At 43.6% G+C, this 26,852-nt stretch overlaps 1 protein-coding gene across 1 annotated transcript in view; it reads left to right on the forward strand.

Moving 5' to 3' along the window:
* The window catches only part of LOC111862177 (glucose dehydrogenase [FAD, quinone]), a 24,650-nt gene extending 1,199 nt beyond the window's left edge, over window positions 1-23,451 (forward strand). The window contains exons 2-3 of the mRNA XM_023847361.2: window positions 17,623-18,032; window positions 19,964-23,451. Coding sequence (XP_023703129.1) covers window positions 17,704-18,032; window positions 19,964-21,947 — 2,313 coding nt within the window. The 5' untranslated portion in view covers window positions 17,623-17,703 and the 3' untranslated portion in view covers window positions 21,948-23,451. The remainder of the gene's footprint in view (window positions 1-17,622; window positions 18,033-19,963) is intronic.
* Window positions 23,452-26,852: the final 3,401 nt, after the last annotated feature.

Consider the following 26,852-nt stretch of genomic DNA (forward strand, 5'->3'; position numbering starts at 1 on the left):
GCCAAGGGGAAAAAAATAATCAAAGAGGGGCTACAATCTCCTTAAAATATATAATTATTATTTAGTTATTTTCTTGATACGGTTAATAATTTAGGAACTTAAAGCACAAAAAACATCACATGACTGCGGAGTGCCGTATGTACAGCTGCAATACACAAACATCTGGCCACGTAGGTATGTAAAAACAAAGTAGGCCTATAGTTCTCTACTGAGTATACGTTTCCATGACGCGGACTGGTAGGGAGGCATGACGGAGTGTTTGTGCTCAGCTCTAAGGCAATACTCCAGAGTGATGCATGTGAACGTTAACGAGTTGCAGGGCTAACAGAGCCTGACACAACCGTCAGGGAACCTGACATTTGATCTCGCCCTACAGTCAATTTTCATAATTAACAGGAAACTTTTAGGCTGAGGGAAGGCTAAGGGAGTTGAGGAGACTGAAGGATAGGTTGCGGTACAAGCAGCTGATTACATATGCGGCCGGTACTTGAACCAAATACATGCTATTTCATGGTCAGTCGGTGTCTAAGGTTAAGAAACATAATCAAGGCGTGGCAGATAAAATAAAACTTAATACCATTCACGGATCAACCTTGAAATACTTTTTTTCCCCCCACAATTATTCCTTATTAACAGTTTCTTTCACGTCTATTCCGGTTTGTTGCGTGCTGCAAGTTAACGGTAAATGCATGCGATTCTGCAAGCAGCTGTCAACTGATAATACTGATTTTCACGCAAAGGATCTAAAGATATCTTCACTTTTAACACACTTAATGGAGTATCAGTAGCATAGCAGCATAGTACACCAATGGAAAGAGGCATCGATTAGATAAACTCGTATAAATCTCAGAGAAATAAGGTAATTCACCACATAGACCCTGATGTTGGAGACCGAGGAGACCTCTGAAACGTCGGTTTTTAGTTCATCACTGACACGGCTAATCACAAGGGAAGATTTTGGCACATTTATTCGCCGTCAAAGCTTCAAAGCTTATATAGTAGTCTGTAAGCGGCCTCCGTAGTCTAGAGGTAACGTTCCCACCTCATGACTCGTGGTACGCGGGTTCAAACCCGGCGGAGGTCGTGGAATTTTTAAGGGCGGAAAAATTCAGGGAACAAGTCCTCCGGGAGGGACTTTAAGCCGTGGGTCCCGTGTCGTAGCTTTACGGCACGTAAAAGAACCTCATATCTCCAAAGGAGGTCACTGAGCCAAATTCAAGGACATTTCCCGCCCAACAGTAGTCTCTAACGCCTCTGATAGATGGGGGAAGTATTATAGATACCGCCAAGCCAGTAGAGGCCGAACTCGCTGGCTCGATCGGGACTGATGGTAAGCACCAGTATCGGTAGAGTATAGAGACTGGTAGAATATCATAGAGGGAAGCACAATAGATCAAACTGGTCGCGGTGCATGGGGAAACCCACCCTCTCCAATAACTAAAACTAAAAAAAAAAAAAACTAGTAGTCTGTAACTTGTATTCCGCAAATGCTAGCTGGGCAGATACCACTTACGTCATCCTCTAGGCCGCGCCATAGCTCAAGCGGTTAGTAGCTGGCTTCTCACCGCGGCGGCCCGGGTTCAATCCCGGGACTGGTGAAGTGGGATTTGTGGTGGACAAAATGACGCTGGGACAGGTTTTCTCCGACTACTTCGGATTCCCCTGCCAATCTTCCTTCCACCAATTGCTCCACAATCACCCTCACCTATCATCTGGGGTTGGTACAATAGGCCAGAAGTGTCCGCAGTACAAGAGACTTAGTCCCACCCAACTAACAATAAAAAAAATACGTCATCCTCGAATTTGACATCAGAAGTTGGCTTAGAATAATTTCGGATGTTCTTATTTCGTGCGCTGGATTAAATGTCCCATTTGGGCGTCGCCCGGAAATCGACCTTTCTGAATGCTAAGAATGCCATCTGACGCGTTATTAACAGACAGTTACAGTACACGAGAAATAAACAGTTGCAGGATTTGAGGATCTCAAAACTGTGGTCATGAAGAGTTCAATCTGGTGGGATATAAAGTCATGCACTCCGGTGAAAGTCAACGGGACGTTTCGGAGGAAGAGAGCATTGCTGCCTGCATGATTTCTTGCTTGGCTCACTCTTCAACCCTTAATATGGAGGTGATAGGTTCCTCCGAAAAGTAAGCAGAATTTTTGCCGCGCCACAGCTCAAGCGGTTAGTCGCTGGCTTCCCACCGCGACGGCCCGAGTTCGATCCCGGGTCTGATCAAGTGGGATTTGTGGTGGACAAAATGGCGCTGGGGCGGGTTTTCTCCGAGTACTTCGGTTTCCCCTGCCAATCTTCATTCCACCAAATTCTCCATCATCATAATCACTCGGGACAGGCTACAATAGGCCAATCACTGGCCGCCGTGCCGAGTGGTCCCAGATGGACTCCACCCCCCACTAAGAGATTTAAAAAAAAAACGACTTTCAACGGATTACAAAGTGTTATATTCCAGGAGACATAATTCTTTAACTCTCAAACTGTAGCATTTAGATACATGTCAAGAGAAAGACCTACCAAAATGATGCAATCAAATATCGATTTGGGTGCTGATAAAATTAATGTGGTTAGATTAAACGTCTATTTCAGAACCTCTGCGGCAGATCTGTTATGAAAAGTCGCTGGATATAAAGTTTGCCTTACCGCAACATAGTTACTCAACCTTCATGAAGAGACACACACGGCTACAAAATTGGGTTAGTACTGCACTTCCAAGTCCCAGCCAAGATTTATGGAAACCAGTAACGGAATCGAGCGAAATAACGAATAAAAAAGCATTCGATTGTAACTTTAAGAAATTCGCCTGAAAAGAATTACGAAACACATGAAAATGTTAGTCGTTCCGAAGGCTAATAATTTCCCTTTCTCGCCACTGACTTCATTCGAATTCAGTTCCACACTCTCGCCCTGCAAGTTCATAAAGCCGTCTGAGCAATGTTTAAGTAGTGGTTCACGGATCAATTTATTCTAATAAGCGACGCATGTGACCACAAATGACACCATTTGTTTCCCTTAAATTATATTTCGTGTTGAACGGAACTGCTAAGAAGAAGTTTTCACGGCTATGAAAATTAAGACTATGGACTTTTGGGTTTTGAAACTGTACAGTGTGTTTTTTTTTATTGTTAGTGGGGTGGGAGTAAGTCCCTTGTACTGCGGCCACTCCTGGCCTATTGTACCAGCCCCAGATGATAGGTGAGGGTGAGTGTGGAGCAATTGGTGGAATGAAGACTGGCAGGGGAAACGGAAGTACTCGGAGAAAACCTGCCCCAGCGCCACTTTGTCCACCACAAAACCCACTTAACCAGACCCGGGATCGAACCCGGTCCGCTGCAGTGGGAAGCCAGCGACTAACTGCTTGAGCTATGGCGCGGCCCTATAGTGTGGTTAGTGGTTATCAATGTTACTACCGTGAAGACAGAGGCAGGTAACCACCACCAAACTACACTGTGCCATGAACAAGAACACGACAATCTAAACATTACCAGTACCTACTCCTGTCCCTTGTGCGGCGAGAAATGTGACTGCCGTATGCAGGAGGAAATGAACTCGGCATGTTGCGACCATTTGAGGTACCCAACTGAAATGGGGAAGTGGGGCCTTGTTGCAAGTTCGGATCCTTGTATATCTTGACGACTTACATTAATACGATTGGCTTTTGACATCACCCATCTTCCTATTTGAATTTAAAGCGAAGTTTCGAAGAGTGGACTCCGGTATTGTCCTCGAGCATAAAGCCTACTCAGGCCCAATCAACACAGACAGTCTCTATCTCCGGACGACAGGGAAAAAGGAAAAATGTAAAGGTGCCTCTGTAAAAGGCCGTGGAGACCGATATGGTTGTGAGATATCGAGGTTCCCACAATCTCCAGACAATCGGCCTACAGATGGCGGTGAGGGTGTCGCACCTACGCGCCGGCCGCATTTTACCCCCAGGAAGATTCCTGGTACTCATTTCTGTTAGAGGCTGAGTTGACTCCAAGGTCATAGTGCTGCTGGAAGGATCAAATCAACTGAAAAATCCAATTATCTCATTGGGAATCGAACCAGCGACCTTCTGGCTTCAAGTGTAGTGCATCAACCAACTACCCTACCGAATGCCTCCACCACGGAGGATAGGAGCTAGGTCAATCTATTGGGGCCAAATAATCTGGCTGTATACCTGAGGACGGAGTCAGGGTCCAGTCTCGGAAACGTTGCTTGAAGTAAAAACAGGACGACTGATATGCCCCAGAAGTAAAAACAGGACTACTGATATGCCTCAGAAGTAAAAACAGGACGACTGATATGGCCCAGAAGTAAAAACAGGACGACTGATATGCCCCAGAAGTAAAAACAGGACGACTGATATGCCCCAGAAGTAAAAAGCTGTATTAGCTAATATATCACCGTCACGAACCTGTATATGGATACTTGAACGTTCATTGCATGCGACCCTGAAGTCCCTTTGATTTTAGTACCATATAAAGACATCAACTTATACTAGTATATTGCAAATTATATTTTCAACGTATGTCTTCAGGGATGCGAAGCAGAGTAGTTTGGTCGATGGGTAGGTTTGGGAGGGGGCAGGATCCTCCGAAATTCTGTTATCTCTACGCAAACCAAAGGGCGTCACATCACAAAAGACCATAATCTTTATATTTCACCTCTGTGAGAACCTCTAATCTGACAACAATTGGAGACATGATAGGAATAACTTGATGGAGCTTATACTGTACAACGTGACTGATATACTATTGCCCTATTCTGCGTTATGATATCGTATATTCTAGCAGGTGAATCGCCAATGTTTTGGAAGAACCTACTGCTTCCATCTTCGGAGTGAAAAGTTGTTTCCACCATGATGGTGGAGGCAGTACGTTCTTCCGAAACATTTATGAAAAAAACACCATACTGCATGGTATAATAACCCAGAAACCATAATATGAATCTTCGATGCCGTTAAAAACACACATCTCTCTTTTGACTGACCTTTTCGTGAGTTAGTAGTAACTGCTGTAGAGGAAACCAGAATATTAATTTCATTCAAGGACACTCCAAAGTTAGTAACTCTACTGCTGAGCATTAAGCATCACGAATCAGAAACTAGAGTAGAGGTCAGTGAAATCGGTTATGAATTTTGATAATCAGTGAGAGCTAATTGGCGGTATGTATCCTTGAAAGCATTCCGCTCTGAACATTCATCGGGACTTGCAGCTGGCGCATGGCGAATGAAACGTAATCAGATGGAGCAATCAATATTATCAGAACGGGTTTTGTGTTTGACGCCTGACATACTGAAATCGTGACTTTCTGGGTTTAGTGTTTCTTTAAGCAACTGTTTCTCAAGACATGCAACTTAACAGAACCGACCTTTCAAACTGCTTCACGCATACAACTCACAACGTTGACAGATCACTTGCCAAGTGCCTTTATGCAATTCAGACACAATGGCTGGCACGTAACAACGGCACTGACTTACGAAAAGTACTATCTTGCAGGGTTTGACGCCGTACAGTCTTGGAACTCTGTAAGTAACAGGAGGTAAAAGCACAAGTCACTGGGCTTGATCTCGGGTTCTCACTGTAGTGGTTATGAAGTGCAATATCTTTGTTGATGTCATGCACTCTAGTCTTGATAGAAGTTCACAGACGTTTCGAAGAAATGTACTTTTTTACGTCAATAGGGTCTAACGGTAACCGAAGGAAGCCTCAGGCAAAAAGCATGTAGCAAGCATAGACAGCTCGCTCTGCTTCTTGCTTGTTTCGCTTACTCTTCGGCCCCGATGATGAATGCTGTACGTTCCTTCGAAACGTCTGTAAACTTGTATAAGGTTAAGAATGCATCACATCCATCAACAGAGTACTCTTCATAAGCACCGCTGTAAGAACCCGAAATCCTGCGCAATAATTTAGTGTTTTACCTTCTGTCGCTTAAAGAATCCTATAAAACAAACAAACAAACTCCGTGGCTTTCGGTCCGCAAGCGAACTATACCAACCGAGCGACCGCCGTTTGTCGGCGAAGTTAATGCCAACTTTTGCGGATAGACGGTGTCGTGTGATCAGCGCAACGAATTCCCACGGCCGTTCATTTCGGGTTTATAGACCGGAGCCGTTACTTTTCCATTCAAGTAGCTCCTCCCGTTCCAGACCCACCACTTCTCAGAAAATCTGGTAGCGACGGGAATCGAATCCGGGACCTCTAGGTCTGTAGCCAGGAACTGTGACCACTACACGACAGGGGCGGTCTAAAGAATCCTACAAGCTCAGAAAATAGTTCAGCAGGGGACATTTTGGTTCCCCAGGGGTAATTTCCGTACAGACTTCTCAGAAAAAAAAATCGGTCAGATATTATGAACCGCACCCTTTTATAAGACAAATGTTGCCAGATTACCCGATTTCTTAGAACCACATAATTGCTCACCTAAAAGTGTTTTTCTCTGGACGAGGTATTAGGGCAAAGCAGAGTGTCCAATTTGGGGAGATCATGGAGATATGAAAGAATGTCACTGAAAATATCATATGAACACTGATGCCTTAAGCGACATTCGAACTCGCGATACCGCGAAAGACGGCAGCTAGAAAAACTTCTGTCCTGTTAGGCGTAAAATCCGTCTGGGTAGAACATCGTCCACATTATACAGGCAAAATAATCACTGTTTATTCTGAGAATCATATGGGATAGAGATACATATTCTGTAAGCAAACTGAAGTACTTCTGAATATTAAAACAGGCGGTAAATGCAGTTACGACTGTGATTTTCGGGATTAAAACAGCTGATTGTATAAGCACAGACCCCACTTGATCTAACAGTCCACGGAACCTTCAACGAGCCTGGGGGAGGGTTGGGGGGGGGGAGGTGGTGGTGGCAATATTTTTTGCTTGATTTAGTTAAGAGCTTAAAACAGCAACACAGGTAATAAACAGAACACGAACAAGGTATAAAATACAAACGATGAAGCCAACTACAGTAAGAAATGTACACATTAAATCCTAAGACTACAGACCTAAGAACCAACTAAATATTAAGTGCTGATTCATTAAGAGAGGGGCGAAACATGTCAACAACCGAACTGTAATTTCTGTTGTTCCTGAAAATAGGTCTACATTACCATTGAAAAAAAAAACCTAGTTGAGAGAATAGTCTTAGATTAACGCTGTATATTAAAATCAGAAGGGGCACGCGGTAGCGTTTTGGTTTAGGAACCATGCCACAAACAGAAAGGTCGCGGGTTCGATTCCCATTAGATTCGATCATTAGATTTTTCAATTTACGTCAGCCTTCCAGCCGCATTATGGCTCTGGGGTCGACTCGGCCTATAACAGAAATGAGTACCAGGAATATTCTTGGGAGGCAAAGGGCAGCCGGCGCGTAAGGCTGACAACCTCACCGCCATCTGAGAGCCAATTGTCTAGAAAATTTGGGAGCCTCGACGTCTCACAAATAATGGGCATCCACGGCCTGTTACGGGGATATCTTTGCCTTTTATTAGAACTAAAATACTCCGCATATTCCAGTAGGTGTCAGCCAAGCGCAGTGGTCATAAGCTTCCAGGTTCAGTTACGTCCTGCGAATGCAGGCTATGAAAGCGACCCTAACTGTGGGCGTGGCTGTGCGTCGGTCACGATGAAAAAAAAAGTGCGTCTAAATTGAAAGCTGTAGAGACTTAATGACCCATAACGAAACAACGGTACAGATTCCAGGTACTGCTCCTTACCACGTTGTGTAACTATGCCGTAATCAGGGTTTACATAGATGTATGAAGCACAAAAGTTTTGGAGACGAACAACCAACGTGGATCACCATACTCAGTGCGGTAATATGCATTCTAATTCGACTCTGTAAGACAGGTGGAATAAATACATAAGAGCAGAAAAGCGCATTCTGTATCAGAGGACATAGAGTTTCTACGTACATGCCTTTCTCAACTGAAATAACGATGTGCTAATATACATTTACTCCTTTACGAAAGGATACTTCTATAATACGGATCCTTATGAAAATTGACCTATTTTTTTTTATTGCTAGTGGGGTGGGACTAAGTCCCTTGTACTGCGGCCACTTCTGGCCTATTGTACCAGCCCCAGATGATAGGTGAGGGTGATTGTGGAATAAAGATTGGCAGGGGAAACAGAAGTACTCGGAGAAAACCTGCCCCAGCGCCACTTTGTCCACCACAAATCCAACTTGACCAGACCCGGGATCGAAACCGGGCCGCCGCGATGGGAAGCCAGCGACTAACCGCTTGAGCTATGGCGCGGCCAAAATCGTCCTAACCGTACAATGTTTTATAGGAACCTCTTAATATTGCGACGGAATAGTCCATTGCTAGACAATGGCTAGCTAAATGCGCGTTTCGTAGCAAGAAATACGTTTGTACAAATCAAAGCGTTGCAACGTCTCGCGGCAACGAACACGCCTGGTAAAATCAAAGCGTTGCCCCTAGATTGACACACATTTCGTGGCAAGGATGAAACAGAGAGTAACAGAGGACAATTAACTGTTCGACATGGTGACTTCTATTCCAGCCGCCTGACTGTTATAAAAGCGAGTTCAGTCGTGCATTGAGAACAAGAGCTAATGACAGGGCAAGATCTGCTGTACTGAGCCTGCACTGACAGAGGCATACATTTAGTAACACGTAAAATGTAAATTGTACAAACTGACAACAGACTTATTAATGCTGACTGTGACTCTGGCAAACGGCAGATCCGTCCTCTCGTCAGAGAGAGCGCCCCACGTCAAGGCTGCAACTGTCTGACAGCAATAAAGATCTGGCCTTAAGCCCCAAATGCATGCTTTATTCCAAGACAGACTGGCAGACAGAGATTCTTAATAGAGATTCGTCAGAGAGACGTTCAGAAGGAGTTCAATGTGTGAGCTGTTATAATCGACCGTAATTATAAAGAAGTGCCAATAAGCCCACTAATCAAATCCAGAGCCCATTATTATTAGTCACGCAAACTCCATGTACGTGACAAAATAACATTTCATCAAAATCCGTCCATCAGTTCTCGAACTGAAGCACGTGGAAAGAACAGGAGGCTGGACAAGCACAATCTCTCCTATATGCATATCATGAAATAATGCATAATAATAATAATAATAATAATAATAACAACAACAACAACAACAATAATAATAATAATAATAATAATAATACGCTATACAGTATCTTACAGCTATATTTCTACACGAGTTAACAGAGTCCTCCAATGTGGAACCTTTTTACAAATTCTTCTACAGAAACAGTTTCACGTTTTAATATTACGACCTGGGACAATTCTTATGAAGCTATGGTGTAAACAAATCTGTATCAAGAAATATGTGTGGCGACAGTAAACCAACAAGGAAAAAGACAACATTAAAATTGTAGGTAGTGATGGCAGTACCGAAAAGTTTATGTAAACATGCAATTTTCCGCAAGAAGAATAGAAAGTCGGCAAAATTAACCAGCAACATTTAAACTTCTATAAATAACAAGCGTCAAAGAATGTACAAGAAACATGACATTAACGAACGCCATGGAGCTGAGTCTTTCTCGAGCAGCCACCAGTCGCTAACCTACTCTAAGAATTTTCCAAATTTTATGGAACTGAGTATATAGAACAAGAGTGAAATACAGAGAAAAAAGAATAAACAAATGACTTCTTTAAAAATAAAAGGATATGGGAAGACCGTGAGGAGCCGGGATAGCGTAGTCGGTATACAGACTGGCTATGGGCTGGACAACCGTGGGGTCGGAGTTCGAATCCCGGTAGGGTAAAGAATTTACACTTCTCCAATCGTCCAGACCGGCTCTGGGGTCCATCCAACCTCCTATACAATGGGTACCGAGGGGTCTTCCACCGGGGGTAAAGCGGCACGGGCGTGAAGCTGACCACTCACCTCCAACTGGTGCAGAGGTCAAGAAAATGTGTATCTATACATCCACTCCCCCCCCCCAATACGTCTTCATGGCGTAGTGATTAATTAGTTAAGCAGAGGGACTTTACCTTTACCTTTATGAGACCATAGAAAAGCTGGACCTGAAGGACGAAAAAGCAGCTATGAGTCCACTCTGTGAACCGCAGAAAACGTAGGAGTAAGCGTCTTCGTACACAGCATCGCCAGTTGCATTACGTTTGCAGCCGATATCAACTGCCTTCCATCTTATGCACTTCCGAGGTAACACTGGAGAAAATGCTGGCCTGAAGCGAAATATGAGCAAAAGGGTACTCCGCCCAAAAATCGCGTCCTTGTTAAGGACTTCGTCTTTGATACAGGATCAGAAATATTCTGGATTCATAGCATTTCAAACGGAAGGCTTCCCGCCTGCCCCGCGGTCGTGTTTGCTTGTGTCGTTTATCAACTCATTTCTTTATTATACGAAAAACAGATCCTCTTACCGGATGATCACAGGTATTACATGGAGACTGTGATCTCCTGAATGTGACGCCACGCAGCTTGGTGAGATGGGTACCTATCTACAATACTATACGGTGTCAAAACCAGGAGATCATGATGTTGAAACACGCCGCGTCGAGTGTTTGAAACTTCACATAGGAACCATACGAGTAACAGATTCAGGTACTAGACCAGAATGGCTGAACTTAAATTTTAGTCATGCAGGATCTGCACTCCTATTTTATTTTGGCATATGTTAGAGACACAGAACTTTAATCCAGCGTGGAGGCGGAGTCGAATATCGCCACCGTAGCCCTGCGAATCGCAGGAGGCGAAAAAAAACGGAAGTCTCGAATCTGAGACAGTAAAATATGGGACTCGGACCCCAGAATGACTGCGCTGGCGAGGACTAACATCAATTTTAAAAGAGTAGCCTGTCCTCTCGTCAGAGACAGTGCCCAACATCAACAAACTCGCAAATGTTTGACAGTAATAAAAACATTGTCTTAAGCCCCAGATGGGTGCTTTATTCCAAGACACACTGACCAACTGACCGTCTGTCGTACCGTAAAACTCGACTCGACGGGGGTTGGCCAGTGATTGAGGTTAGCAATAAAGGGCAGTGAGAAGTAGACCTACCAGTACTGCAGTCTCGACCTTCGTCGAATAAAGGTTACTTCTAAATAGCTGCATCGTCCATTATAACAACCTGTCTTTCTTGACCTTTTCAAGTTCACTGCGCGCACATTCCGGGAAATCGTCATTTACAAATGTCTCTCAAGGGCTCCATAAGAATGGATCGATAAACGGGTTACTTCTATCTATGGTAACTGTAATTACAGATGCGAACTGTAAAATTAACAGGCTCTGATAGCAAAAAAAACAAAAAAAAAAAACTCCGTGCCTTTAGCCCGCAAGCGAACTATACCGACCGAGCGACCGCTGCTTGTCGGTGAAGTTAGTACCAACTTTAGCGGATAAGTGGTGTCACGTGGTCAGCGCAACGGATCCCTACGACCTTTAATTTCGGTTTTCTAGACCGGAGCGACTATTTCCTTGATATAGCTCCTCAATTATCATCACGAGGCTCAGTGGACCCCGTTCTAGACCCATTGCTTCTCAGAAAATCTGGTAGCGCCGGTAATCGAACCCGAACCTCTAGATCTTTAAGTAAGAACTCTGACCACTAGACGACAGGGGCATCAGGCTTTGATAGCCGGGTTTCGAATTACGGTAAATATTTTAATTCTTTAAGGAATAATGGTAACGTTGTTTAGCAGCTTCTGGATATTTATTACATTCAATAACCCTTCACTCTGCCCAAACAGTATATTTATATTGAGACGTGTATATCCACTGCTAGGCAACGACTCGGTAAATATACTGCCGAGCAAGCAAACTCGCTCAACAATAGGACGTATATTGACCGGCAACGGATCCGTAAACACGCCTTCTTAACAACAGAGATTGTGTTTTCCGTGGTGCCCGTGCAAAGTGGTTATAGGAAAGTGTTCGGCAGGCGAGTCGTAGGAGGCGACGAAAAGGGAAATTTCAAATCTGAGACAGTAAAATATGGTCTGGAGTCCAAAGGGACTCAGACCCGAGAAAGATTGCACTGGCAAGAGCCAGCAGCATATACAAAAGACAGACCCGTCCTCTCGTCAGAGAGGGCCCTCCACAAAAACAAGACCGTAAATACCAAGCAGTAATAAATATCTGGTCATTGACTGACTGACCGTCAGTCGCAATGTGACTTGGACAAAACAGTAGTAGACGGAAGTGAAGAGTTGACACTTGACGAAAGGCTAAGCGTATTCATAAGAGACAAACCCATCTCGTCAGAGAGGATGTTACATAAGGACAATTACCGCAAGAGTTCAGTGGGGAAAATCGCTGGTCGTGATCCTCAAGAGGCCTGACGCCAAGACGAACTGACTGACGGTAAACCGCCCGTCGTAAAGTAACTCAGACTTTGACCTTGAAGAGTCGAGTTTGGGGAGGCCAGCCTGCCGGGATATGAGCCTGGAATTGAATTGGGTCTTCGGGATCGGGAGCTGCAAAATAATGGCAAGAATGGAATTAGACTGTGAAAAGAAGACTCTAAGTGTGATTCGAATTGACAGTGAGACTGTGATAAATCCGTTGCCAGGATACGGCTAGTGAAGACTGAGAATCCTAGTGCGTGTGAAACGGTGAAATGTAAAGTTTTAATATCAGCAATAGAGCTGTACTGCCTGTAGTACCAAGTATTGTGTATAAGGTACCAGTAAATCCAATCATCTAATCCAAAACTTGTCTTTTAAGTCACGCATCCCCCACCACCTAAATCGTGACAATATGTTTCGTATGATTCTCATAAAAGATGCCGATTATTTTCCGAAAAAGCATTAACCGAGGCAGCCAGCATTTTGTGAAACAGGAACTGAAGTCTGAAATATTGTTTAGAATTGTTCAGATTCACTTCAGCTTTCTGATGGACGCGTAACTCGGGGAAGTATGTAAATCGCTTCTGGAAATGTTAAGTCATTATAAATAAGCAAGAGAATACCACTATCACAAATAGTTCATTCCACACTATAAAGATTTAAATTAAGTCTGTGTATAAAAACATCGAAAGATCTCCGACTGGGTGAAACGAAATGATTCACTTCAGTGAGAATGAAATTTGTTACAAAGAGTTCGAGATGGCAGCCAATACTCTTTTTACAAGGATTGAGAAAGTGAAAGTTTAAATATAGCGAGGCAAGGTCTGAAAAAGTGCCATGTCGTCGACGGCTCTTATACCTACATTCCGATAGGAAAGAAGTACTAACTTGATTGCATCATTTCCTCAAGTTGGACATTATTTTTCTGATAAAGGCTCCAAAAATCTCTAGTGACGAAAAATATCAGAATAGGAATTCTATTTTCCATTGTTATCATCACTTCATTATGGACCTGTATCGAATCTCGCGACGGTCAGCACTCCTCGTATGTATTCTGGAGGTCCCAGATTCGATTCATCTTCAGCAGACCGGCTTCTTTTAACTAAAATTCTTCGTGGTTTTCCTACGTCCTATCAGGTATATGCTCGAAAAATATCTCGAAATAGGTAACGGCCTACTTCTTTAAAGTCTCTTAACAGCAAGAAATTAAAAGAAATCCTCTCAATCGGTACTCTATACCAGTGGTTCTCAACCTGTGTGAGACCGCGGCGCGGTAAATTCTTTTTATGAGATGAGGGCCCGGAATCGGGCCGCGGTCCGGCAGTTGAGAACACTTCTCTATACCACAGGAGCTGAGAAAGCGCCATTAAATAAACTAAGCAGCACATATTTATGGATGTTACAAAGACTTTCAAACCAATGAAAGGCATAGTAAAAAGAGGGAAAGTCTAGAGCAATGGGATGTGGAAATATGATTTGACGTGAAAGAAAAACTTCATTTGCACAATCAATATGAAAACGCGTGGGAAATTAAATAACAAAAAGTGTCACATTTTGAGAAAATCTATTTTATTTACATTAACAGTAGGTTGTTTGAGCGATACAGTATGTAGTTATAATTACATTAAGACTGTTTTACAACTAATTGTAGTTCCGCCTGGTGAAAATCCAATAAATCGATTCATCTAATCCGGAACTCATTAATTGTCTCCTTACCAGGATACGTGACAACACGAAGACTGAACCTAAGATTTCACTTCAAAATGTATTTACTATAGTAAAGTACATGCGTGCCGGTCACGGTAGCCGAGCGGTCTAAGGGGTTCGAATCCCACTCAGGGCATGGATGTTTGTGTGCGTTTTTCTGTGTTTGTGTACAGGTAGAGGCCTTGCGACGAGCTGATCACCCGCCCAAGGAGTCCTACCGAATGTGTAAGATCTCGAAAAACCGAAGTGAACGAAGAAGTTCATGGAGGTAGGCCTAGGCCCACTGGGACTGTAGTGCCAAGGGGGGGGGGAAGTACACGCACTGTAAATACGATTACAATAAAAAAACTCTAATGAAATTCGACGTAAGAGTAACTACTGAAAAGTAACTATACATAGCTCAAGCGGTTAGTCGCTGGCTTCCCACCGCGGCGGCCCGGGTTCGATCCTGGGTCTGGTCAAGTGGGATTTGTGGTGGACAAAGTGGCACTGGGACAGGTTTTCTCCGAGTACTTCGGTTACCCCTGCCAATCTTCATTCCACCGATTGCTCCAAAATCACCCTCACCTGTCATCTGGTGCTGGTACAATAGGCCAGAAGTCGCCGCAGTACAAGGGACTTAGTCTCACCCCACTAGCAATTAAAAAACTATACAACAGACTTACAAGTAATATTATCATTATAAACACAACAATATTTTTTTCCATATTTCTTGTAGAGTAATAATTACATTTTTGTTTACGTCTGGTTTGAAATTGATTTTTACTAGCGACTCGCCTTGCACGACGGAAGAAAGTCCCTGTGCAATGACTTCGATCATTATCTACATTCCATTACAGTTCGATCTTGATTATGATGATTTTCCCGGTAAAATTATTACTTAAGACTGAAAAGACCATGACATGACGTGACCACAAAGAAGGGCCACCGAGACAGTAAAGCTTCTGGGCCGGCAAGCAAGAGAACTTCGTGTAGACGAAAGTAATGACATCTTTGGAGGGTGTGAGTCCAACGACAGTGCAATTAAGACAGTACAGAAATTAAACAGCTACTTGCGGCTGGATATAACATCGGCTTACATTTCTTAGCCTACTTTCCTTTTCGTAAGCGAGGATTCGGTCGGTAGAGTTGGACGCCTCTTCTGTCACGCCGAGGTAAACCGTAATGGATGGGCCTTCTTTCGTTTCACGGCAGATTTTCCAGACAATTCACTGTATTATAGGCAAGGATAGGCTTGTACGTATTTCAATCTGTGCCAGTTCGCCAACCTCTGAACCAACTGGCGGATTATCATGAAATTCGGCAATATCATCTTTCCTCTAGCGATTAATGCACCTCTAAACTTTCTAATTCCTCGACATCAATAATACCAACACGGTGGCTGTGCGAACTTCCGAAGAGGAATAGCCACTGAAGCTACCTGAATTAAGATTCTGATATTTTCTGTTATAACATCTTCTAAAAGTATACACCGTTTATTGAGCCATGATGCAGTGATGTAACTGAAAGAAACTTCACTCATTTATTTATCTGTAGTTTCACCGCTTCTGTGGTCTAGTGATTAGAGTTCCTGGATACACATCCAGAGGTCTCGGGTTGAATTCCCGGGGCTACCAAATTCTCGGAGAAGTAGTGGGTCTGGACGGGGTCCACTCCGCCTTGTGAGGATAACTGAGAAGCTATTTCAATGGAAAACTGGCAGCTTCGGTCTAAAAAACCGAGGATAACGGCCGTGGGGATCCGTTGCGCTGACCACGCGACGCCTTCTATCCGCTAAAGTTGGCACTAACTTCGCCGATAGGCGGCGTTCTCTCGGTCGCTATAGTTCGCTTGCGGACTTAGGCCACGGAGTTTGTTTTTATCTGTAGTTTACTTAATGACGTTGTTTGTATAACTTGGACTATATAACGTGGCATGGTAGGGGGACAGTTTTCGTGAGCTGGACGACTCCCAGTGTCATGAGACAGCAAAATATGGTCATGAGTCTTGCGGGCCTCGGAATCAAGAATGACTATGCTGTCGAGGACCAGAAGCCATTTAGCCGACAGACCGAATATAATGAATTGGAAAGGAATTGGATGGAAGCGGTTGTGGCCTAATCTAAGGTATTATCCCAGAATTTTTCTGAAAGGAATAAAGAATGGAAAACCTCAATCAGAACAAGGGGTGTCCAAGACGGGATTTGTGCTGCGTACCTTCCGATTATAAAGCATAAGAGTTGCAGTCTCAGCCAACCGTTTGACCGCAGAGTCCATCTGGAAGCCGTGGTTACGAGCAAAATCTCTGACATCGCCAGAAATGAAATCCCAATTCTTCTTTCCTACAGCACTTAATCCAGTCAGTACACAAAACTACGTAGTTATGGAGAAAATTATTCAGTTCAACGGAGGCCAGACCTTTCTAAGAAGCTAAAAGTCGCTTATTAACGTAAGATATTCCAAGTGTCTTATGGGACCAGAAGGTTCTTTACCATGTTCACAGAAGTCCGCCAATGAACCCTATTCTACTCGTAATGCGAATGTACACTCCCTTCCACCCGATCTACTCGAGATTACTTATGTTCTTACTTACTCATGGAGTTGCCAATTCTGCAGCTACTCCAGAACTTCCCAGCGTTTTATGGAACCCGAAGGTCCATTACCCTGTTCACAAGAGCCCTCCACTGGTTCCTATCCTGAGCCAGATCAATCGAATCAACACAATCCCATCCTATCTAAGATTCATTTTAATACTGTCCACACACCTACGCCTTGGTCTTCCCAGTGGTCTCTTTCCTTCTGGCTTTCCCACCAATATACTATACGCATTCCTCGTCTCCCCCATTCGTGCTACATGCCCACCTCATCCTCAGTTTTAATATTACCTCATATCTACGTCTACATCCTCAACGTGGCCTATTTCATTCACGTTTCCAAACTAAAAGTTTTTTGCGGATCTCTCGTCTTCCTTGTTTTGATCACCATAACAACAATCGGTGAAACGTACAAATTGAGTGGGCATCGCTGGTCTCTCAAGGACTCGGTTGCATGGATTTCGTTACGTAGAAGAGTAAAAATTATAGACCTCACGATTATGTAATTTCCTGTCTTCCGCTATTAATACTTCTCCCTCAGTAGGGTTTGAGGCTCTTACGTCAGTTGACTTCCAACGGGCCACAGGGCGCTATACCCCAGAAGACAGAACTCCTCTGCATCTCGCGTTCTTTACCTTTTTTTTATTGCTAGTGGGGTGGGACTAAGTCCCTTGTACTGCGGCTACTTCTAGCGGGACTAAGTCCGTTGTACTGCGGCCACTTCTGGCGGGACTAAGTCCCTTGTACTGCGGCCACTTCTGGCCTATTGTACCAGCCCCAGATGATAAGTGAGGGCGATTGTGGAGCAATTGGTGGAATGAAGATTGGCAGGGGAAACCGAAGTACTCGGAGAAAACCTGACCCAGCGCCACTTTGTCCACCACAAATCCCACTTGACCAGGCCACGGATCGAACCCGGGTCGCCGCGGTGGGAAGCCAGCGACTAACCACTTGAGCTATGGCGCGGCCGTTTCCTTTACCTTAATGTCATCAAGATTACAATAATAATTGTCTGTATGTAACTTTTTTGCAGTAATGGCGTGACAGTTTGAATGAATTCCGGTAACCACTACCAGCCAGATCAGTCACGTCGTCGCCCCCATTAGCGGGGGGGATGGCAGCACCGGCAATGAACAACACTGCCCCGACAATGGCTGCCAACATGACTGCCCCGGCCATGGCTGCAAACATGACTCCTCCGGCCATGGCTGCTAACATGACTGCCGACATGACCATGGCTGCCGACATGACATCTATGGACATGTCAGGCATGTGTGTTGTGGACAACCTGAATTTTGCCACCGTATTCATGATCCTAATCATGTCCATCGCCAACAGCCGAACCAAAAACGCGGGGAGAGTGGGGAAAATGCAGGCAATGAAAACTACTTACGATTTTGTCATTGTTGGTGGAGGATCGGCCGGATGTGTCTTAGCTAACAGGTAAGACACTATATAAAGGAACACAATTCATATGGAATCTACATGTGCAACATATACATCAAAGGAATTTCAAATATACAGCCTCCCCAAGCATTTTATTATTTAATTCATTCGCTTACATGCATGAATATGTATATTATTTTATTTTAATTCCAATCTCCACTCTTCGGCTAGGCTTAAGTTATTACATTTCCAAAACAGTTCAAATTACAATCGTGTCGTTTGATTTATTATCTAGCACAGTCTAATTAATTTCCATTTCAAAGCTATTAATTAGTAGCAGAAGTTTCCACAACATATTATTAACCTCCAGAGAATTTTTGCAATGGCTCTTCCAGCCCATTCAGGGCCCAGTTCCGTAATCATTTTTCACAGACGGTAGGACTCCTTGGGCGAGTGATCACCCCGTCGCAAGGCCGCTACCTACACACAGGAAAACACAAACAGAATAAACCCATAGACACACCAAACATCCATGCCTTAAGTAGAATTCGAACCCACGATCCCAGAGTCTGAGCGAGCGAAGACACTTCATGTCTTAGACCGTGCGACTAAGGTCACCGGGAATTTCCAGAGAATACAATGGTAAAATATAAAAATGAAAAAGGCAAAAAAGCAGCGTTCATTAATATCAGTGTTGGCCCAATATTCGTTTGAGAATTAATTCCATGTGTTTATATGATAGTGCTACCCCAGTGTCCAGAAGAGAGTGTTATCCCGGTGTTCACATGCGAGTAATATCCCAGTGTTCATATGAGCGTCATATCGCAGTGTTTATATGACAGTGCTACCCCAGTTTTCATAAGAGAGTGCTATCCCAGTGTTCATATGAGAGTGCTAACCTAGTGTTCATATGAGAGTGCTGCCCCAGTGTTCATATGAGAGTTCTAACCCAGTGTTCATATGAGAGTGCTGCCCCAGTCTTCATAACTAAGTGCTATCCTAGTTTTCATAAAAAAAGTGCTGTCCCAGTGTGTATATGAGAGTGATATCCCTGTGTTTATATGAGAGTGCTAACCCAGTGTTCATATGAGAGTGCTATCCCAGTGTTCATATGAGAGTGCTGCCCCAGTCTTCATAACAAAGTGCTATCCCAGTTTTCATAAAAAAAGTGCTGTCCCAGTGTGTATATGAGAGTGATATCCCTGTGTTTATATGAGAGTGCTAACCCAGTGTTCATATGAGAGTGCTATCCCAGTGTTCATATGAGAGTGCTGCCCCAGTCTTCATAACAAAGTGCTATCCCAGTTTTCATAAAAATAGTGCTGTCCCAGTGTGTATATGAGAGTGATATCCCTGTGTTTATATGAGAGTGCTAACCCAGTGTTCATATGAGTGCTATCCCAGTGTTCATGTGGGAGTGCTAACCTAATTTTCGGCCTGTGTAACCACTCATTCGGCTTCGGCTTACTGCTTTCAAGTAAGGAAGCCGTGCAGTTACTCTTGTCGCAACCGTTCAAACCCTTAGATCGTCATCAGAAATCAATATTCTCTCAGTTATTAGGCCTGATCAGTTCTTCGGTTATTTAAGGACGATGTTTGAACCGCAGGTGTTCTACTCAGTCGAATAAGAAGTAAGCCTGACATATGTGATGAGGAAGCAATAATTCAGAAGCAGTCTATTACGACCTATGAGGTACCACAGAACCATTCGAACGAGGAAACTGAGGAAAACCGAGAAGAACCTCAATTAGAATAGTCAGTAACTTGATCAAGTTTCAAACCACACAACTATAACTAATTAATTAATTTGGGCTGTTATCGCTATTCTAGCGACTCCATTCTATTGTTAATAATCAGTCATCAACATTTATCTCTGGAAAGTATTATTAGGGTAGCATACCGCCCACAGACATTTAACCACACAAACACAATAACATCATAAACAGCGTCGATTAAAATCCTCTTTACAACATATTTGTCAATTTCAGGTTATCCGAAGTGGCAGCCTGGAATATTTTGCTTTTGGAGGCAGGGGATGAAGAACCTTTTGCAGCAGATGTACCATCATTCGCTCCTTTCCTGCAAGGCAACACTAGTGGCGTGGACTGGAACTATGTGGGTCAGCCGGAGTCTAAATCCTGCGGTCGTACAGGCTGCCCGATTCCACGAGGTCGTGTCCTGGGAGGATCGAGCGTCATGAACACCATGCTGTATGTCCGAGGCAATCGTCAAGACTATGATCAATGGGCAGCACTGGGGAACACAGGTTGGGGTTACAATGAAACGCTTCCGTATTTCATTAAATCAGAGAACAATCTGGACAAACAATACGCAGCGGACACCACTTACCACGGCACTGGAGGTTTCCAGAGCGTTCAGGTACTTCCTTACCAAGACATAAATGTCAGAGCTCTCATAGCAGCATTCAGAGAAATTGGTTACAGGGAACTTGACATCAACGGCGCCGAGCAGGAAGGTGTCATGCGTGCGCAGACAACGACCAAGAACGGTGAGAGGCAGAGTACGAATTCGGCGTTCCTGACACCAATCCGACGTGTCAGGCCAAATCTCCGCATTGTCACTAATGCTACAGTGACAAAGATCTTAATAGATGGATCAAAGAAAGCTACTGGCGTTCAGTACGTTCTCGAAGAAGACCGAAAGACAACATTAACCGTTATGGTGAGTAAGGAAGTCATACTCAGTGCTGGTGCCATCCATTCTCCGCATATACTCTCGTTGTCTGGGGTAGGACCAAAGGAATTTCTTGAGCCACTCGGTATCCCTGTTATTCAAGATTTGAGCGTCGGTTACAACCTCCAGGATCACGTTAGTTCCGGAGGCGTCTATTATACACTGACCGATACAGCTCAACTACCAAACCTCAATGATAGGATAGATCATTTGCTTCAATACATTCATGAAGGTACCGGGCCTTTGTCTGCAATAGGCGTTCTTCAAGCAATCGCTTTTGGAAGATCACAGTACGCAAAAGCAATGGGCGATTACCCCGATCTTCAATTCGCCTTCGACTCAGAAGTTGTTATTCGCAACCTTACAACAGGACTTACAAGCCCCTTAACAAAAAACGTGACCGTGCCTCCAGGACAGACATGCGCAGTTGAGCCTATTACTCTGGAACCTCTCTGTTATTTCAATCACATCATACCACGCCCGATAGTTCTGAGGCCGCGAAGCCGTGGTCTTGTGAAGGTGAACTCTACAAATCCATTCGTTCCTCCTTTAGTGTACCCAAACTACTTCTCAGAAGCACAAGACATGCAGATCCTCATAGAAGGGCTCCTGATAATGGCAAGACTATCTCAGACCACCGTGCTACGGGATATGAGATATGTGCTAGATATCACTCCTGTACCGGGTTGTGAAGCAGTGCGTTTCGGCACTTTCGCGTACTGGAACTGTGCAATCGTTCAGTCAACGGTGACACTCAACCACCATTCTGGAACTTGTAAGATGGGGCCACCGTTCGATCGCAGCGCGGTGGTCGATCCACAGCTCAGGGTTTATGGTATCCAAGGTCTGAGAGTCATTGACGCATCGATCATGCCTTACATTGTCAGTGGAAATACTAATGCTCCGACGATTATGATTGCAGAAAAAGGAGCCGATATGATTAAAGACACCTGGATTCCTACGAAGAAAACGGTACCAAAAATGTCTATGAGTGTAAATAAGGCGCCTTCCACCCCTGCGATGTCCAAGAAAGCCTCGGGTTCCAATAAAACAACCGTTTCGAAGACAACTATAGTAAGGAAGTCCAATACCACGGTCACATCAAGTGCTTCGACAACAAGAAACGTAACAGCACCATTAACTGCAGCAAAGTTGGTGCAGGATACAACCTCTCCATCACCACCAATGGCTACAACGACGGAAACGAAGACAAGAAGACAGACCACCTCACGAAAGACGAAAAATAGACGGAAACCGACGCGAAGAACTTCAGGATAACAACCAGCGCATGCGTAACATGAGTGACGACGGCGTCTTAACCACGTTTCAAACAAAAACCAGTGATGTTCTGCCAAACGCAAATTAATGTCGGTAAGGGTACAAATTCTCAGAATATACCATATACGTCCTCGAACTCAGGCGTTTCGAATAGTAAGGGCCAACTCAACAAAACTGTGAATTATTTATTTTTTACTTCTCATGCTCTTTGAAGCGTGTTAAAGAATATGCACCAAGTCCACAAATATTGAGCTCGCTTCTAATATGCTTGCAATTGCTGCAGAATGAAGAGGGACAGAAGGAACACATGTGAGCGCTGAACAAATATGAATGGACATATGAACGTGCAGAAAGGTCACCATGATAGGTAGGAAGGTATATTCACAATCATGGGAACACATCCGAACTGTATTAAGGGAAGTTTGAAGGGGAGATATATGATTTATATCTCAGAAACTTTATGGGGATTTTTCTCGAAACTTGAACGTTCGCTCCTACTGTTCGGAACTCCTTAATCATAAATGTAACTTTGACGCGAACTTCATGGGTTTGGGATTCATTTCTCTTTCTGTGTGGTTCATGGTTCTCCTATACAAAACCTATTTTCTCTTAACGCCCAGTTGTCATTAAACCGAATTTCTGTGAAGCAAGGTGTCAAGAATACAACATATAATTAGTGGGAAATTAATTCAAACCCAACATCTTTCACGTAAGGGCTTAAAATAGCAATTTTTACAGGACAGGAGGATATTATAATTCCAATCTACTTGCAGGATCTTAAAAAGTACAGCCTACCAAGCTAAACTCTATCCTCTGATGCTGTCACTTGACAGCTTTGCACAACTTATCTCCCGAAGTAAATATCTGGAATTCTAAAGCCGCAAGAAGAGCGGAAACTTAAACAACGGCCTCTGCTCTCAACGGCCTGAAAAAAATGCGAATCGAACCACATAGAAACATAAAAACTAAGAATTAAGAAATAACAGCAGCATCTACATGATGATCTTCTGGGTTGTGACACCGTGTAGTCTTGTGGCTGGATGTTAACGTTTTGGAATAACCTGCTGGTTTCATATTTAGCTTTACGCATTAAAGTGAAGGCAGTTGGTTTCACCAAACATCTGTATCCATAAGATCTAAAGCTTGTGGCGATGGTACATTAATACTAATATTATGTCTCTGGACAGTATCCGTCGTCCGGTTTTTTTGTCTAAAACGCCGTCCAAGCCTTATTTCAAAAGACAATGTTTCGGAGACTGCATTCTGTCTCCGTCTTGAGGTAAAACCTACTCGGTTGGGTCCAATCGACTGAGATAGCCCATATCCCCGGATACCTGTACCAACAGGGTATACAAGCCAAGCACAGCACAAAACATCTGCGAGAGCTAAGACAAAATACTGACATATTAAAAACTCCACACGTATAAGACATTGCACAGTTTTTAATATTATGTTTCGTCTTAGGGGCACGCGGTAGCGTAGTTGGTTGAGGCACTATGCTACAAGACGGAGGTCACGGGTTCAGGTCCCGATGAAGTCACTGTTTTTTTTCAATTTACCTAATCCTTCCAGCCGCACTATGGCCCTGGGGTCGACTCAGCCTCTAACAGAAATGAGTACTAGGGATATTCTTGGGGGTAAAGCGCGGCCGGCACGTAAGGCTGACAACCTTGCCGCCATCTATGAGCCGACTGTCTAGAAAATGTGGGAACCTCAACATCTCACAACCCTATGGGCCTCCACGGCCTGTTACAGGGATACCTTTTTTTTTTTTTTAATGTTTCGTCTTAGCTCTCGCAGATGGTTTATGCTGTGCTTGGCTTGTATACCCTACCTGGTATTGGTACAGGTGTACGGGGATAGGGACCAGCTCTATCGATTGGGTCCAACTACGTAGGTTTTACCTGAAGACGGAGACAGAATCAAATCTCCGAAACGTTCTTAGACAAAAACAGGGAACAGGACGATGGATAATGTTCAGAAACATAACAGTTGAGTCTCTATCCATCCCACACGGCGTTAAAAGCTAAAGAACTGCGATCCAAATTCTAACCGCAATGAAATCCTAAAAACTTACAAAAACGACATCATCAGAAAAGAGTTTCTCTAATGACATATCATGCGAAACCAATTAATTCAGACGTTAATAAACTAGTAATTACATAACATTTTGTTCGGACCAATTAGATGGCTAAGAATAATTACATAGCGCTAGTATATTTATCATATATGTAATGCTGGGTTCTCCTCTGTGAAATGTGTGTTGAAACAGCCGTCAAATTTAATTTAATAAAAGACAAAAATAAAATAAAAAGTTGTAGAAACTATCGTCGGCATACATGCAAAAGCGATATATAAACAACGTCCATACTTTAAACTTGCACATAAAAAAACACAGCTTGAGTAACTAGGTAACACAAGGGATAAATTACAGACTATATATGGATTGGGGCTTCGTGCCTCTGTGACATCAAATTGAATGAAATATCCCGACGTCATGACCACAGTTTCCAAATATTAAAGGCTTGACAACTGTCCGTTGGTCATTCAGACTGATGTGCGTGAAGAGCTGTAGCAGAAACATCATTCAAGCAAGTAATGTTGGGCATGCACACCTACAGAGTGATGTGCGTGAAGAGCTGAAGCAGAAGCATCATTCAAGCAAGCAATGTTGTTGGAAATGCACACCTACAGAGTGATGTGCGTGAAGAGCCGAAGCAGAAGCATCATTCAAGCAAGCAATGTTGTTGGAAATGCACACCTACAGAGTGATGTGTGTGAAAAGCTGAAGCAGAAGCATCATTCAAGCAAGCAATGCTGTTGGGCATGCACACCTACAGAGTGATGTGCGTGAAGAGCTGAAGCAGAAGCATCATTCAAGCAAGTAATGTTGTTGGAAATGCACACCTACAGAGTGATGTGCGTGAAGGCTTGAAGCACAAGCATCATTCAAGCAAGTAATGTTGTTGGAAATGCACACCTACAGACTGATGTGCGTGAAGAGCTGAAGCAGAAGCATCATTCAGGCAAGTAATGTTGGGCATGCACACCTACAGAGTGATGGCAAACATAATACATAAGCGGTATAATTCAGGTTAAAGGCAAGGAAATGTAGTGGACATGAACGATCAGGGTATTTCGTTTCCAGTTTTCATCTACAACGGATAATTTCAATAAAAAATCAGACAAATAATATCCGACGTAATATTTACGTTAATTAGTATTATTCTCAATTCACAAAGACGTCCAATATAAAAAGGGCCCAATATACAAATAGATACGAGTATGTACTGTTTAAAGTGAAGGAAATTGTATCTATTATCCTAGATATGTACAACTTAATTTCAATTATGTTAACTTCGCGGAGTGCATAATCTGAATTATTCTGGGCCATTTTTAGATTAGACATCACAAGTATCATTTGATATTTAAAACAAAGAGAAGAATACATAACATTCTATTGTAAGCCATGACATACGATTTGTTTTTAAATATTTATTTGAATAAAATGTTGTTTCGTTACACATATATAAACATTTTCTTACTTGTCTAATTCAATGAAGACCCGCAGTAACAATATACTGAATTACGAGTACCACACCACCAAGATGAATGAGGAAGTGGGGGCACAGCTGTACACATTCATTTCCTCCATATTTAGATTCGCACCCCGCAACACTACTTCCGGGGGGAGGCTCTCGGTACCCAATGGATAGGAGTTTTTTTTATTGCTAGTGGGGTGGGACTAAGCCCCTTGTACTGCGGGCCTATTGTACCAGCCCCAGATGATAGGTGAGGGCGATTGTGGAGCAATTGGTGGAATGAAGGTTGGCAGGGGAAACCGAAGTACTCGGAGAAAACTGCCTCAGAGCCACTTTGTCCACCACAAATCCCACTTGACCAGACCTGGGATCGAATCCGGTCCGCCGCGGTGGGAAGCCAGCGAGTAACCGCTTGAGCTATGGCGCGGCCTTGGATATGAGGTTGGTTCGGCTACATAGCCGGTCTAACGTGGTGACGAAGAGAAAAAATATCTGACACCAACAAGACTCAAACTCTCATTCAGCTTGTAGAGCGACACTTTACAGTCCGGGAAATCGAGGTTCACAGACCCGAAGTAAATGTAACTGCTTATATTACGTACAACCGTCGACACAACAAGTAATACGGGAATATCTTCAATAAAGACAACAGGTGTTGGTATATGTCTTATGTGTTTAATTTAAGCGTAACTCTGCTACATGTTTCGAACCATATAATTAGGTCATCATCAGGCACATATGAACATAGTTATTTAGTTAGTTATTTAGAGAGGGTGGGTTTCCCCATGCACCGCGAGCAGTTTGATCTACTGTGCTTCCCTCTATGATATTCTACCAGTCTCTTTACCCTACCGATAAATGGTGCGTACCATCAGTCCCGCCGAGCAAGCGAGTTCGGCCACTTGCTTAGCGGTGTCTATAATGCTTCCCCCATCTATCGGAGGCCTTAGAGGCTATTGTTGGGCGGGAAACGTCCTGGAATTTGGCTCAGTGATCCCCTTTGGGGATATGAGGTTCTTTTACGTGCCGTAAAGTTACGACACGGGACACACAGCTTAAAGTCCCTCCCGGAGGACTTGTTCCCTGAGTTTTTCCGCCCTTAAAAATTCGACGACCTCCGCCGGGTATTTGAACCCGCGTACCACGAGTCATGAGGTGGGAACGTTACCTCTAGACTACGGAGGCCGCTGACATATGAACATAACTCGAGTGATTAAAATATTGGTTATAATAAGGATCCGTATCCTTGTAACTGATGGCTACGTTGCTAGCGAATATATATTTATATATTAGGTAAATATCTACGATTTAGTATACAATTCATGTTATGATTATGATTAAAACATAAAGATCAAATGAAAAT

Source organism: Cryptotermes secundus, unplaced genomic scaffold (assembly GCF_002891405.2).
Source record: "Cryptotermes secundus unplaced genomic scaffold, Csec_1.0 scaffold1229, whole genome shotgun sequence".
Lineage (NCBI taxonomy): Eukaryota > Metazoa > Arthropoda > Insecta > Blattodea > Kalotermitidae > Cryptotermes > Cryptotermes secundus.